The sequence below is a fragment of the Apis laboriosa genome, unplaced genomic scaffold, assembly GCF_014066325.1.
Source record: "Apis laboriosa isolate Shangri-la unplaced genomic scaffold, ASM1406632v1 scaffold11_cov152, whole genome shotgun sequence".
Taxonomy (NCBI): Eukaryota; Metazoa; Arthropoda; class Insecta; order Hymenoptera; family Apidae; genus Apis; species Apis laboriosa.
The window spans coordinates 1,358,860-1,375,538 of NW_025221020.1; the positions used below are offsets into that span (position 1 = coordinate 1,358,860).

Genomic DNA, 16,679 nt, shown 5'->3' on the forward strand with positions numbered 1-16,679 from the left:
ACAGTATGTCAAGGAACTAGGGAATATTTACTTTTTGCTATACTACTACAAGCGCTGAATATATGTTTCCTTTAGACAATATTGAAATTTAAATATTCTTTTGCTTTTATTTTATCGTTTAACATTTTTCAACACTTAATTTTGGTCTTTTAATAAAATGGCTAATGGAGAACGAAGATAGAAGTACCATTTACACATTTCATGTCTTTAAGATTGAGTTTCATGTACTATTTACAATTTCAGTCGTACGAGCACAGATACACTACCACAGAGTAGGTTAGCTGTATCTGGTATTCCTTTCACTTAAGTAGTAAGCTTATGTTTAATCAATTTCACCTACAAAGCTTCGTCCCCGTGTGAAAGATAATACTTAACATCAAGAGATCTTAATAATTGTTATAAGCTAAACTAACTTTGTGGATGTAGCGCAATGCACGTAGAAGTTAATAAACGTACATCAGTACTTTTCTCAAAAAATTTAGTAATGTTAACGAAACAAATCATTGAAACTTAAAATATATCGATCATAGGAAAAATTATACTATAAATGTTTTAAACATGAATATAATAATGAATAAACAAGCTGTCTAAAGACCTGCTCTAAAATATTGAACTAATTCGTAAAATACAATCCTCGTAGCTTCATAATAAAGAAGTACTTACAGGAGTAATATTTAAACTTATATAAATCTGCATGTATAAAAAAAAAAAGAAAAATGAAATCAATTATTCGGTATGCGGTTTCAATCAAGAAAAACATTCGGAAGTTTCAAACATCATACTTGTCTTCTAAATAAAATTTATGACTACGAAGAATGTTTAACAGGTCTTTTTTGGCAGTTTGTTTTTTTCTCACACATTCGAATTTCTTTTTCAACTTTTAGCTTGTAACATAAATAATCATACGAAACACAGAGAAATTTTATTTTTTATTTAACGTAAATTATACCGAAGATTTGAAATGCAGGATCAATTGATATACCCATTGATAATTTCAAATACGACACACGGATAAAGAAGACTTGAGCCAGCCCAATCATTGTACTTTTCATTATGATTAATTTTATCGAACGCTCATCAATGATCACCATAAGGTAAATCAATTGGTCCTTTTACTTTTTATCTAGTTAAAAGATCGACGTGCCAACCACAACACAACAAGCACAGTGCTTCTAACAAAGTACTCATTTTCATACCGTATATTGCTTAAGTTAAAGAGCTTATAAACACGACATTCTCAATAATTTAACATATCTTAAAATTAAAAACATAGAATTTTGGTTTTATTCACCGAGTTAGTTTCTTAAAATATAATTTTTCGATTTTTTTTTGATTCTTTGAATCTTCTTCAAATCTTTCCCGATTACAATGAAATCTCATTTCATTCTCTTCGCGTTGCAATAGTTTTCAATTAGAATTTTTAAATAAATCAAAATTAAATTATTTCTCATATTACCATATTCAATCTCGAACGATTATAAAAAAGAATAATGATAAATGATTATTAACCAAATTTAACGTTGATTCTGCCTAAAATATCGCGACAACGAATTATACAATAATCAACGTTATTTTAAACTCTACGTAAACATCTAAACGACGAATAATTTCTTTTTTGACCGTGTATTTGAATTTTAGGTGGCACGTCTGAAAAGAGAGAGCGTCCGGTTTAGAAGCCCGTTAATTTATTAATCTATACAGAACTGATAATAATTAGCGTTTTCGAGTTTATTTAATTGTTTCAGAAAATGGATCACGACTCTCCGTTGCCACTGTCGTCACCGTCTTCGTAATCGCTGGCGCTCATTTGTTCGTCATCATCGTCGTCATCCAGTTCGTACTCGTCATCATAGAAATCCGTCATGTCTAACTGTTGCTCGGCCGGCCTCGCATGAGTTTTAATGCAATAATCTTCCAACGTTACCGGTACGACGATCCCCTCTTTCTCAGCTTCCATCTTCGCTGCTTGTGCCTGTTTTCTGTAATCAACAAATCAAAACATTTTTCTTGCATGTACACGCATTTATCCAATTTGTCCAATTTTCTATTTGTATTTTCTCGAAAACTACTAATAAATTATTAAATTCGTTTTACGTATCATAATAAATTTATATTACATGATCGTGATTAAATAATATTTATTATCGATATTAATTATTTAAAGGGAGGGGTTAAAAAAAAAATGTTACGTAGAAGATAAATGAAAAAAAAAAAAAATGCGGAATAAATCAATATTATTATACCTTATGATATTTTCATACTCTTTGTCTTTACCCTTGGAGTCGCGCCAGCGCCTATACATTACGGAGGCATCCACGTTGGCAGGGCTGTACGTATTCGGTTCGTTCAGTAACGATATCACGGACAACAGGATCGTCCTATTCCAAAATCACAATTCGTTTATCATTTTTGTAAATCAATGTTTCACATAGCATGCATTAAAATTATATATATACTATACTAAATATCAGTTTTCAATATTTAATATTATGCAAAATATAAAATAGTATGCATTATTAAAAAGTCCTTAGAGATGATATACGTTGTAAGAAGAGTAAGTTTCTTGATGCATTGTCACGTGATCCTGTATAATCTGATTTTTTTCCTGACTGCATTATTTTTATCAAAAGTAACCAATCAGATCCGTTTTAAAGGATTTCTTTCGAATAAAGCAATAGTACGTATTTAGAAAATATTTGTAATGCTCACCTAACATTTTGTGTCGGATTCCACCTTTCGCATGGCAGTTCTCCACTTTGTGGATCATCCACTGGTGGATGCAGAATCGATATACATAGATCTCCATTCTACACAGCATAAATTTTAACGATTAATCTTATTATATTTAATCAATTTTTAATAACCAAAATGTAAAAATACCAATAACAAAACGTTCTTCGAGAAAAAAGATGGGGATGTTGAATGCGCAAATATTTTTGAAACGAATTTCAAAAGCAACGATCGACTTTAATAACAGAATTATTTGATCGAAGGAAAGAAGAGGAGAGGAGAGGAGAGGAGAGGGGGCGAGTTGCACGTTAATCGTCCCTGAGGAAGCATCGCTGGAAAGAAGCCCCGACTGAGTCGAAGGACAAAACTCGCAACTTCTTTCGCAGAGTTGAAAATCCTTGTCCAGTCCCCTTTATTCGCGCCATATTCGGAGCCCAAGTCACGAACATACGTATACACGTTTGCTGTTTGAGATGCACGCGGACATGCAACGTCTCTGAAGAAAATTTCTTCTCGTTTTCCTTTTCTCCTCGATCGAATATTCGATGCCGAATCGAATAAGCAAAGCAAAGAAGAAGTCAGTGAAACCGAGATTCGCCATTCCACGTAACCGATTCTCCAATCGATCGTGTCCGTATCTCAACAACATGGCCGCCGATTCGTTTCGTTTTGAAATTTTCGCGCGGAAGAAAGATCGAATCGGATCGATGTTTCTCGAAGCGAAGACTTCGTCGAAACCGTGGACGCTTCTCGCGGAGAGCGTGCAACGTTGAATATAAATCTCGTGACGCAAGGAAATGTTTGCTCTCGGAAGTTGAGCAACTCGGCCACGCTTGTCGTTCTTTGTCGATCGAGGCAGTTTCCACGGGGGAGAAGAGGGGAAAAGGAGGGGGAGGCATTATAATCGGATACGAACAAGATTTACGCGATGCATAGGGCAATTTATCCGTTGAATGAAAAGCGCGTAATGGACGCGGAAACGCGATGGTTAATTAGATTTAATCGGCAGGTTATGGATAGGCGTAACAATGGGTGAAACTACTGCGGCGGTGGCCATTGAAAGGAAGTGGTGTGCACAGTTTCTCGTCCGTCACAACCGTTACTAACCAGCCGGCAACTAACTTCCGTATCCAACCGGTCGAAACATCTACTAATCTACTTGGTAATCTCGATTAGCATTTACACGGGCGACTTCTAGCGCCGTATGTCTTCGTGGAACCGTTCGTCCCGGTTCACTGAAGCGTTTAAACCCGATCGATCGGCATAAGAAACGTAACTACATAAAAGCCAACTCGTGGCAATCTCTTCGCTATATATTAAAAGCGCGTATAATAATTTTGCAAAATAATTTTCAAACTTTCGATGGATCGAATCGAGAATCGAGTCATCGAGGTATCACTCTTCTGAAAGGCAAAAGAAAAACCGTTTATTCGTTTGCAAATAAACTTTCACCGTCGTTTGTTTTTCGCGCGAGCGAAACCATCGTTTACCATTGCCAATCGGTACGTATTACGAAGAACAGAATTTTGCGATTTCGCGAACCAACACCGACTTTTCCTTTTCGCTCTCACCGCGTGAAAAGTACGAAATGGAAGGGAAAATTTATAGACGATTTTGAAATTTATAGATGTATCGCACGGGAGACGAATGGGTGGAGCATTAACGCGCGATAGAATTTTATAAGCGCGAAATAGTAATAGAAGTGGGTCGCCCGGAAATTCGAGCTTGCGAAATCTTTCGATTCGCGGTTGAAGTTGCACGCTGTCGAATGTTGACGCGTCACCACGATAAGAGCTGAATGTGTACATTTCTTTTCCTACTTTCTATCTCGACTCGAGGCTCAACGAAGCAACGGAGCGGGAGGGGAGGGGAGGAGGGAGGGGCGGTAAGAAGATAGATATACGCTCGTGTGGTAAGCACACTTTTTGTGGACAAAAGCGTGGCATACCGCAGTGCCGTTGGCGAGTGGCCAGCGTAGAAAGAGAGAAGAACAGTTCTCAATCCGCTTCGATTCCCGAAAATTCGCGGCCACTGTTGCGTACCGAGAAAATAATTCTCGGTATCGTGCGCGCAGCTGGTAAGGTGATCCAAATCGATCTATCAACCCGACACTCGTGAACTTCGATTCTGGCCAATGAGAATTGGAAATCTAGATGGTATTCCGTCTGATATATCGGCAGAAATTATTTTTTTTGGGGGGGAGAACGAAACTCGATATTCGATCGTGAAATAAATTTTCTTGCGACACGAACTCGACACAGATTCGTAAGACCGATGAAACGTGGGAGAATTGAATTGGAAAGGAAAATAGAGCGAATATGCGGAGACGAATGCGGAGAGTTGATTTTCAACGTTGTGCAACAGGTCGCGCGATTTCTTGCCGGATATAACGGGCGACAAACTTTTATCTTTGAACCGAGTTCTGCTCGACAGATTGGTGGTGCATGACGGTTATACGAGGCGAAAATAAGTCTGGGCTTTGATGAGCGATGTTCGAAAATACCTGATATAATTATACAACGCGAATTTCGATATAATAAACACGGACATCTCTTTTCCTCCTTAACCTCTATGCGAATCGAAGTATCAACGCAATTTGTGTCGAGAAATATTCATCGATCAGTGGTTATTTTTCACTCGCGATTCGTAACGTACGACTGTAACGAATCAAGCGAATCGTTTCTAAGATAAGATTAATTTTGATCGAGAACGAAAATTCGCGTTATTGCGACATTTTCGACGATTCTTAGCTTAGCTTTATTTCGTCGTAGACGTCGTTATTAACGTCATTCGTGCGAGCGAAACACCGAAAGAGTAAATTTTTAAAATTAGCGACGTTGGCAAAAGAAAGAAAAAGAGGGAGAGAAACGAAGAGTATATCTTCGAACGAGGCGAGCACCTTGCCGAGCATTGGTCAGCCTCGAAAATAGACCCCTCGATCAGAAACTATCATGAGAGAGCTACACACGAGATATATAGCTTGGTTTCTTCTAGGATTCTCGTAAATCCGGGAGAAAATTAGTTCCCTGTTTAAAATTTTGACCGCAAAAATACGACTCGATCGTTGCCAATATCTAGCCTGTGTTGCGACAAAACGATATATAATACGATACGTTTGATCTTTTTGATCAAATTGATAAACGAAATAACCAACGTTGGGTTTAACCTGAAACGCGATTCGTACAACCGAATTATTTTTGACGAGGTGACTGAACCACTTTCACGCCTCCAATGGCCGATGAATCATAGCGAGAGACGTGTGTGGATGCGGAGGAGAAACTCTCCTCTGACCGATCCAAACAGGAAGCCTCGCAGACGATCAACGCTTCTAAATATCTTGACAAAACGGCGTGGGCGCGCGTTCCCATTTACTTCGCGCTTTCGAAATATACTCTTCCAATTTTCTATCGACGTCCATTTATTGCTCGAAACGATTTCTACGTATCCCCAATTCAATTTCATCGCGAAATACCTCTTATAAATTCTCTTTGATTTTTCAAAATCAAGGAATACCGTGCAATCCGTTGTTTGTTCCCTTAACAGGTAGTAGTCCTCTGTGAGAGAATTCTGTCCTTGTTAATAGAAAAGATGGAGGTCCTAAGCGCGACTTTATACGAGGAGCGTTTCCACCTTACGACCTTAGCGTAGCTCGTAAACGGCAGCACCTATACACGCGTAATTCGTGTCGATACACTGCCATCGGACACAGTCGAGCGGGCTTGCGACACACGTATACGCGCACCACTCGGGCACAAAGGCAGGCCAGCAGGCAGCAAGCAGATAGAGGGCTCGCGCGTGAACCTCTCTCTATGCTCGTGCACGTACAGCCGGTCAGACGTTTTACGGTTCGTCGAATCTTGAGGCGACGACCTCTTCGCCGAGGGCAAACGAGCCTATGGATTTTGTAATGATTTTACCTCGACCAAAGAACCGCGTATCTCGAGGAAGAGCGGGTGTTGTATCAGCGGGTCGAGCGTTCTCGAAACGCATCGTGAAACATGGACACGGAACTTCGAAGAGAGCGCATGCTCGAACAGAGATCGGTAGGGAAGTTTTCTTTGCATCTGGTCGAATATGGAAGGAGGACGAGAAAAGGAGAAGAGACGTATATCTCGTTCGTTTTGTCAAGGGGATAATTGTCAAGCGCTTACCCAAGTTTCGACCGTATTTCAGGCGTTTCGCTCGATAAAACATTGTCGCGGACAAGAATGGGGAATTATCGCGCGAAAACGAACGATAAAGCAACTCGAGCGGGTTCATTGAAGATATACGATAACGTGACGTTAGTATGCGCATCGAAAGAGCTTGGAATAACTGTTCGAGCATAAGTTTCGGTCCCCTTTGCCACTTATTTACCGCGGTTCTCTCCTCGTTTCTCGAAAGGAATATGGTATTACCGGGATTCCAGCGACGAAGCAGCAACTTGTCATTCGACGAACAGTTTCGAGGGAACAATAGCGTATTTCGTCGTTGTCCTCCTCGTCGTTGCCGGGAGGGAGGGAGGGAGGGAAAAATTCAAGCGGGAGAGCTATTATTGTCCGCCAGTGTCTCATGTTTACAACGCGTCGTAAGATCCCCCGCGGAGCAAGAAATCTCTCACGCACGTGACTCACGTGGCGAGACGATCGCGGACAAAGAGACTCGGTAGAAAGTCATTCCGCCGTCATTGAACGCATCGTGGGGCTACGTGAAATTTTAGTCCCGGATCACGAAACGCCCTCCGTGTAATTGTACAATTTGTAAATTTTCCATCGAGGACGGCCTATCTCTGTTTGACAAAAGCCTGATGCGTATTTAAGCGTTGAAAAATATCGCGCTACGTGCAGATATATGCTTCGATTGACCGATAATCGTGGAACACCGATTACAGAGTTCATCGAGGTGACAGGAAATTCCTGTTGTTATCTATCCATTATATATATACGTTAAACAAATTATTTATATTGTTCGTTGTTGCTGCTGCTCTTTGCGAAAAATTATCACACGAGAAAAAAAAGAAAGAAAGAAAGAAAGAAAGAAAGAAAGACAAGCTCGAAACGACGACGGTAGATGGAAGTGCATTGGCCTCTGGTGCGAGAGCACGGAAAGACGTAACGTATGAAAAGTATTCATTGCACGGAAAATAGCGTACGCGAGGCTCGGCTATATGTATATTCGCACGATATAACGGGAACGAAACTTTCATCGAGAAGAAGTAACGATACACAGCCATTTATTTTACCATCTTCCTCTTTCTTATTTCCTCACGCTATTTATATATCCATCAAAGATCGATCGTTACGAGACGAAATGATATCGGTTGGTGGCTTTCATCTACGCTTACTCATTTCCAAGAATAAAACCAGGAGGCCGGCGTCTCTTCGCTCGTATCGGGATCCTTCTCGTAATAATCCATACTCGCTACGTCCATCGGCCATTGTATAATTAATGCACGTTGCTCGACGCATGAAATTTCCGTGCGTTTATTCCCGTTAGCCGCGGCGTGTTCGCCTAGGCTCATCCCTTCCAACAAGTGACTGGACAAGGATATCCAACGAGCTTTGGACGGTCGTTGACTCTTTGCTAGTCGCTTAAGGGTCATACGAAGAACTCGCGAGAGATGCGATTCGAACTCGATGAGCTTCGAGGAAACGATTGCAAATATAAAGCGGAACTAGGATACGAAACGATTCCAGAGAATGAAAGATAGATATATATAACTGATAAATAAATGAAAAGAAACGAATCTCGCCTTCGGTCTAAAATTATTATCTATATATATATATATATTCTTCGAAACGCGGATATTTATAGATTGACTGATTCTTCAACAATTCTGAATCCTTCGAAAGGAATATCGAAGCGTAAGAGATAAAATGGAAATCGAAGGAATTGGACAAAGACAAAGAAGGAGGAAAAGAGAAACACATAATTCCTGTTAATTTACTCACCTCGTACACGTTCGGATGCCAAACTTTCGTCATAAACCGAATGCTGGGTGGGCTGTACGGATAATCCGGCGGGAATTTCATGTGTGCCTGGAACATAAAGAAAGCAGTGGCGCGGGACGCGCGCGTTAAGAAAGGTGGTGCATTCGAATATCGGCAATCGATAATCGTTTATGCAAATTATCAAAGGCGGCCCTCGTTCCGGAAATTATTTACAAGTCATTTACGAATTGCTCGCAGCGTCTAGAAAAAGTTGAACGATAAGCAAACACTGGGAGGGAAAACTCGATCACGCGAGGGATGAATTTGCCCGGAAAAACAACCGAGAACCGAGGCCTTTGCCAAATTCGATCGCATTTAATTAATCTCGTCTCAACGCCGTTGATCGTTTCCCGAAAACACAAAAATCTTTGGAGCACAAAGGTACACAGCTTTGTTTCGGTAATAACAGAAACACGGAATAACGGTATCGTTTATTTGACAAATAGACGATCACCTCCTCCCTCCCTATGTCGCGTCCGGGAGAAGGGACGGTGCGTTCCTCTTTCCCTTTCACGTTCCACGCGCTTGTGATCGGCACAGAAACGAATCTGCGCACAGGGTGGCAAGGCATAAGGGCCGTCCTTTGGTTGCCAGACTTTCGTCGATGGTTTCGCCGACGGGACGCTATATTGATCGCAACCTGGTCATGGCCCAAATATCCACCTCGTCCTCCGGGATAGAGAGCGTCCTAGAATTAACTTACTTTCCGTCCAGCCTCTGTTCGTATTTCCATACTTATTTCTTATCATCGAAATTCGCGATCGAATCGAGCCAACGTCCCAACGCGGTCAGGATCAACCTTCCCATCGTCTCCATCTTCTTTTTTTTCGCAAATCTTTTCATCGATGCCGCGACATTGCGAGCAGGGGATAAACCGTTTGACAATTATATTAATCATTCGGGGGAGAGGCTCGTTGCTCGAAGGAGCGGACGATTGCGTCGCGCTTTTCAAACGTGGGGACATGGGAAAATCGATCGCGCGGTTATCAGTCGGTAATCTCGCATGACATCGGCGAAAGGTATTCGCGGAATCGAGGACGAGATCGATTATTTATGCAATTACAACGGCCTTATGTTTCCTGAAACGATACGAAAAAATAACGCACGTGTGATATTCGACCGGGTGGTTCTATCGAGGGCAAAAATCGAGATTTACATTCGTTATATTTACATCGTATATAGTTACATCGGAGACAATGGAGAAATTGACGATACGGTTAAAGGAAAAACTATAACTTCGCTCAAATACGTTATGCGAACGGAACAAACAAGCGTTCGATTCTTGAATAATATAATGCAAGTTAACACGTGATAGAAACATATTACCTTGACAATAATATTATGGAAGGTGAAAGATATATATATTATAGCAGAAAATTATATCGTATTATAAAATATTAAAATTGTAATATATCGTATTATAAATATTGTAATATTGTAATTATAAGAAAAGAAAAAAAAAAAAGTTGAACTTTGAGTGTTCGATTTAAATATTCGAAAATTCATTATAATTCAGTACAATTCAAATCGAGAACGAGAGAGAACGGAAATGTTTAAACGAAAGAATTAAGGAGAAAATCAAAGATCCGGGAATATGGTCTATTTTATTACGCGATTATTACAAAAGATCGTTTGCTCGTTGATATTTTCGTCCTTCGATTCGACTGCACTGCGTGACCTATAAATTTTCTCGACCTATTTCGACCATAAGCATTTGACGGTCACCCCTTAGATGGCACTGCGAGACACGGCCATCGTTGTACGTAAACTTCGCGCCGATTCAGGGAGGATCAAGGACTGACCTAAATCGGAAAGGCAGGTATCATCATCTCTTTTCTCCTTCCAAAACATATTTGGTCGAACAAGGTCGTTTAATGTTACTCATAACACCGAAACTCATAACAATTATTATCTTTTTTCTAGAGTTGAGAAGATCGTCATTGGCACGTAGTAGTTCCGTATTCTTTCGATCCATCGAACTGTTGTTGTCACTGCGCCAAATAACTGTGCAATAACTTTTTAGCTGACGATCGTGTATCCGTGCGGACGACGCGTATCGCACGTGTCACAAGTCGAGAAGAGGAAACGCGTGGTAACAGGAGACGTGGTGTAAGTAACATTTCGAAATTTCTCGTTTGATCGTAAACCTCGTTGACAAATGAAAGAAAAAGCAACAACAACAAGTGTTGTTGTGCGTAAATCGAATAGATACGTGATCTTTTGATATAAATACATCGATAACAATAAGAATAATACGGATCTTGAGTACGATTTTAAAAATTTCAATCTTTGAAAAACGTTTCGTCATTCCTATTTCCTGAAATTTCGTATTATTCATATACGTTTACGTATACGAATAGAAGTAACATAGTTGTCTCCTATCTTTAGATGCCCGAAATAAACTCTCTATACATTCGCTATCTTGGTTGATTCTCGACTCTTCAAGTTGATTAGTCATCGAGACTTCGCCCAGTTTTTTTCTTTCACTTTTTCTCCCTAGGCAACGTTGCGAATTATACTTTCACTTTGAAAATGCTCCGTTAATAATAACTTCGTTATCGCGATCAACAATAACGGCGATATTAAGGCGGTTCTAATCGATGGATAAATTGAAAAACAATTCGAGAAGATTAAGCGAAAGGTATATACATGAGTATATGCGAGAGATTTAACGGTTTGGTGGTGAAACGAGAATTGCATATTGATTCGGATAGTAACAGTTTCACAGAGAAGGCATATACATTACGGTCAAGTATCGGGCTCGTACGATGCCCATCTCTCGCCGTGGCGAGGTGAAAGGATTAAATGGGCCAAAATCAGAAGGAAGGAAGGGATCCTCGATTGTAGAAAATGACACGGGCAACGCACAGATACACGTACACCGAGAAGACCCATTTATCGGCGTTCGCCGTGGATGACCTGTTTGCGCGACACGCCGCTTTTCCCTGGAGAGAAAAATCCGGCCCGTTCATCTGAGGCGGAATGGGACTGGGTGAAAGTCGTTCAGGTGATTCGAGGGATGCCGGCCAAAGATAGACGCGAGACAATGCTCGATGGCGTTTTATGTAACATGGCAACACACGCTACTCCTCGACTTCATTGGGTCGATCGTAAAACCCCTGAGAAAGAAATACGGTTTGTGATAAACCGTAAGTTATAATTTCCGTTCGGAAAATAATAATGATAATGTGGAAAGCGTGCGTAATTACGATTAGAATTTAACTCGTTGAACGATGAAATATATTAAACTTCATTGATTAAGAGGAGTTGCAAGAAATTTAAAATTGCGTTTGAGGTTGAAACAGTCTTGCAATCGTAAAATGTCGAGTCAGAAGACAATTGTCGATTTAAATGATCGGCAAGATTTTTGTAGTAGACAGCGAGAAATGTCGATTAACAATACTATGTGTGTCGCATTATCGCGATAACCACCTAGCAACAAAGAACACCGTATTACCATGATAATAATATGTGACGACACTGTTTACAATCGAGTCGCATTACGATTACAAAGCGTGAGTTAGAATCTCGTGGAACAGGATTCGAGACACCCACGTAGATGCTGATCACGTGTACGGAACGATACGATTCGCAAATAACGGTGTTGTGCTCGTTGCGACCAGTTATATTGCTGTGGGAAGATAGGTAACGTACGCGTTACGTGAATAAGTGTTCGTAAATTCATAACGAAGCAGAGAGTGGTTTAGAAAGCGGACACGGATTGTACAAAAAACCATATAACTGTACGGTAACGGCAGAATTCATTTTCTATTTGTTAAAAGTAGATTATGAAAATATATAACGATATCGTAGCTACTATTATTTAGAAAAATTTAAAAAAGATCAAATAATTTTTTTTTCATTTGAAACTCTCTAAATATCATTGCTTATATATTATATTTTTTTAAATATGGTCATGCGATTGTATAAATTATATGTATCGCATAATATATCGAGAATCATTTTGGAAAATATTTGTATTTAATAAAAATAATTGCGATATTGCGTCTCGAGATGTATTATCGATTGTGGGATACACGTGTAAAAATCCGATAAGAAGAGCTCTATAAGAAGGGTAAATCAACGTGGAACGCAATCGATCCGACTGCATTGAGTAATCTTTAATTTTCAGATTGCTCAATGTTGGTTGAAAGTCGCTGCTTGACTTATACGTGAAAACATTCATCGCAACGAGCTAGGAAAGACGAACAAATTTACGGTAATAACCATTGCAATGCCCGTTATTAGAGAAATCAAAGGATTAATCGCGACGAACTCATCATCCGCGTTGCTGCTTTTTTGGTCAAGGTAATCGTAATGCTTCGCGTGTTACCATGTAAATTTAATACTACTAATGAATGGTTAAGTTTATGCTATTGTTAAGATTGGCGGGAAAGAAATTATGGTAAAAATAACATTCTTAAGAAAATAAAAATCATTAAAAGAAAAGAAATAATAATAACGAAATAGTTATAAATTTAACAAAACAAAGTATATATAATTGCAAATTTTTAATCGTGTTTAATAATTGGAATAAAATAAGCTTCTTTGATGAAAAAAAAAATTTGAACCTCTTGAACGCAAAAGCAAAAACATAACCAACAAAACGAAAAGTATGTATCCTATTGTAATGTTTACATAGAAAAAAGATAAAAATAAAAGAATTTTTTAACTTGGTCGACTTTACGTTTTAAACGAACAAAAGCTAATAATAATTATAATAATTACCTTGAAGTATCCTCCTTGGTAAAGAGTATCCGGGGGCCCGAAGATAGCCACTTCCCACTCAAACATGTTGTCCTCGTTAACGAGTTTCACGCGGAATCCCTCGACGGGTTCCTCTTGAAGACTTTTATATTCAAGGGCAAGTGCCCTCAGAGCGCTACTCGTTGTTTGTGCCATATTTTTTTTCTGGAAGTAGAGTTGCAGTCTGTTCCAGGAAGCGGAACGTCCCAAACCTCCTGAAGTGGTAGCACAGAACACTACAGTCGGACGGACGCCTTTGCGAACACTACTCCTTCTCGTGAGAATCAATTTCCAACGGGTTTTCCAGATAATTTACGGTCTTTACTATAATTTTCTTAGCCGTTTCTCAACGTGTCGTGATTTTTCACTCGCGGCAGGACGTTTTCTATGATGATAGTACGATTCTGCACATCAAATAAACAAAGAAATATGATCAGACTAACAAACTGCGAAGTGCCCCTCCAGTCAACAATATACTATTCCCGATACATGCACCTCTAACAAAACAGCTGACGTACCTTCTGCGTCAGCGTTGCTTCTCGCGCATGCGCTCTATAATATTCCCTATTTGCTAATATACCATCGATACTTATTAAACGAAAATAAATTCTATAACGAATTAATTATTATACTTAAATTGATTCAATAAGTTTTCTTTTATGTTATTTCAATTGACGATTAAAAACTTAGATCAATTTAATATTTCATTTAATAAATATCTAGACTTCCTGTTTCCTGATTGGAAAGTATATCTCCAATCACGTGACGTATAAAGAAACGATATATATATATAACCTTGTCGCTTAAATTCTTCTTGTTAAAGAGAATTCTGATTGTACATTTTTACATAAATACTAACAGAAATAACCAATCAGTAAAAAGCAACTTGTATTTAACGTATTTTCATTGGACAATATTGGACAAAAATATGGATCTTGGAATTAATGAATTTATAGAATTTATACTATTTATACTATTTATATATACACATACTCACATATATATATGAATTATATTTTGAATTTAATACATATTTGATAAATATAAAGTTATAATAGATTTGAAAGATAAAAAATATAACAAATATTCAAATATAAAGAAATACACAAATATTTACATAGATTTTTGAAAATATAAATATATTAAAGAATATTCTTGCTCCCTCTTTTTCTCATTATAATCGTACACATATTGTATACGCATAAAAATGATTAATGTATGATGATAATTAATTTTTTTAATCTATCCCTACTCTTATACTTTATAAACACAGTTATATAAATACTTGCAGATTGCAGCATCATTCTATGGTTTCAGAAAGTTTTTGCGAAGTTTAACGCAATTTGAATACACAACGTGACGACAATATTTATTATTATTCAAATAATTTATTGAATTATTAAATTACATCGAATAAAATCAAAATGTCTTCAAATACGTTTCTTATGGAAGCAGAAATTTTCAAAATTTTTGCATTTTGGGGTACTATACTTGCTTTAAAATTAATTGCAATGGTTCCATTAACTGCATATTACAGATTTAAAAATAAGGTATGTTTTTCAATAGTTATTTTTTTCAATAGTTTTGCAATAAATTTTTTTATATTTTATATAAAATAGATATAAATATAAATATAAATATAAATATAAAATTTTATATTACAGATATTTTTAAATCCTGAAGATGCTGTAACTTTAAAAGGAGCAAAAGTTGCTACCAATGATCCTGAAATTGAACGTGTACGCAGAGCACATTTAAATGATTTAGAAAATATTCTTATATGGTATATTGTTACATTTATCTGGTTAACTACAAATCCTTCTATATGGTTAGCTTCGCTCTTAATCAGAACCTTTGTAATTGCTAGAATTCTTCACACATTAGTATATGCTATATTTGCAAAACAACCTCACAGAGCAATAATTTTTTTCATAGGCTATGCTACTACTTTATATCAAGCTGTTAATATTTTATTATTTTACATGTAATTTCAATAATTTTTCTTTATTAAGAAACATATTTAATCTATTTTCATTTTTATATTATATATTCTATTTTTTGTAGTATTATTGTTAATAAAAGTATATTAAAAAATTATAATACTTAAATTATTTAAAATTTATATGAAAAATCTAGAGATAATAAAAAAATATAATATTTATTTTAATAAAAAATATTTTCATCTTATATAATAATATAAAAAAAACTTATAATTACAGTAATATAAATATAACATACATAATATATTTATATTTTATATGCATATAATCTAAATTATTTTATTATATATATATATAAACACTATGTTTGTCATATTTATTAGTCTTATAAAAAATTTTCAAATTCTATCTTTTGGTAATTTTTACTTTGTCTCACTTGATAAAATTATACAAAATTTATTTTTAAAGAATTTAAAATATAAAATAGAATAAAAAATTGTGTTATAATATAATAAAAATTTGACCTTTCTTACAAACAACTTATCAATACAGACATTAGTCGAAGAAGATATCTTTGAACAAAGTTCATTTTAATATTTCATTTAATAATTAACGTTGATATGTTATGTATTTTATGAGTAAAAATAAGCTTATTCTTTAGAAAAATACAATATAATCTTCAAATCCAACCTTGAAATTCTTTTTAAAAAAATATTATTTTAATATTTTAATTTTAATTTTAATTTGTAGTAATTATAATCTTTATGATTATAATAATAAGAATTATAATATAATATAGGAAATATCAAAATCAAGCTAGATTTTAATTCAATAATTATAATTTTATAGATTTACTTTTATAAGTAAAACACAAAACAATGTTTTTTTTAAATTTTTGCAATTATATTTCTTTGTCACCTCATTATTATTTTATGTATTATCATAATGATATTATATAAAAGGTATTAATGGTTGGAAGTATATATTTATGAACAAATAGTAATAGATGTATTCATATACATTTTCTTTGCAGAATCAAGAATATTTACTATTTAAATATTAATAAAAATTATTCATAAAATAAATTTATTTATAATTAAAAAGATATTGACATAATTGAACTCTTGACATAAATTATAATATTATTAATATTATTAATATTAAAATTTTAATTATTTTCATTTTCTCTAATCATTATATATATTTTTAAAATAAATATATATAAATAAATATAAACTTAAAGTATACAATTGTTTTTATATTTATGCAATAAATATAAATGATCGAAATATGA

General features: G+C 36.3%; 2 protein-coding genes and 1 long non-coding RNA gene across 4 annotated transcripts; 2 read left to right on the plus strand and 1 right to left on the minus strand.

Annotated features, from left to right (window-relative positions):
* Positions 1-81: 81 nt before the first annotated feature.
* Positions 82-13,936, minus strand: LOC122720118 (ubiquitin-conjugating enzyme E2 R2). Of its 2 annotated transcripts, XM_043946605.1 has the most exons (5): positions 13,428-13,930; positions 8,661-8,747; positions 2,710-2,807; positions 2,244-2,378; positions 82-1,979 (listed from the first exon to the last, which is right to left on the minus strand). In XM_043946605.1, exons 1-5 carry the CDS (start codon positions 13,599-13,601, stop codon positions 1,754-1,756), a joined length of 720 nt encoding a protein of 239 aa, XP_043802540.1. In that variant the 5' UTR covers positions 13,602-13,930; the 3' UTR covers positions 82-1,753. The 2 variants fall into 2 exon arrangements, with proteins under 2 accessions (XP_043802540.1, XP_043802541.1); XM_043946606.1 differs by lacking the exon at positions 8,661-8,747 and having other exon boundaries at positions 13,428-13,936.
* LOC122720120 lies at positions 10,128-13,378 on the plus strand. Its single transcript, XR_006347719.1, has 2 exons — positions 10,128-12,447; positions 12,832-13,378. It is a non-coding gene; the product is annotated as an uncharacterized LOC122720120 (long non-coding RNA).
* Positions 13,937-14,740: 804 nt separating the features above from the next.
* On the plus strand, positions 14,741-15,531 carry LOC122720119 (microsomal glutathione S-transferase 1-like). Its single transcript, XM_043946607.1, has 2 exons — positions 14,741-14,995; positions 15,110-15,531. The coding sequence occupies exons 1-2, from the start codon at positions 14,870-14,872 to the stop codon at positions 15,431-15,433; spliced, it is 450 nt and encodes a 149-aa protein (XP_043802542.1). The 5' UTR covers positions 14,741-14,869; the 3' UTR covers positions 15,434-15,531.
* Positions 15,532-16,679: the final 1,148 nt, after the last annotated feature.

Coding starts and splice junctions, on each gene's coding strand:
- LOC122720118 (XM_043946605.1), bottom strand. CDS start 13,601: ATGGCACAAACAACGAGTAGCGCTCTGAGGGCACTTGCCCTTGAATAT. Junction 8,748..13,427: donor ACCAAGGAGGATACTTCAAG/GTAATTATTATA, acceptor TTTATGTTCCAG/GCACACATGAAATTCCCGCC. Junction 1,980..2,243: donor GAGTATGAAAATATCATAAG/GTATAATAATAT, acceptor TGTTGATTACAG/AAAACAGGCACAAGCAGCGA.
- LOC122720119 (XM_043946607.1), top strand. CDS start 14,870: ATGTCTTCAAATACGTTTCTTATGGAAGCAGAAATTTTCAAAATTTTT. Junction 14,996..15,109: donor ATTACAGATTTAAAAATAAG/GTATGTTTTTCA, acceptor TTTATATTACAG/ATATTTTTAAATCCTGAAGA.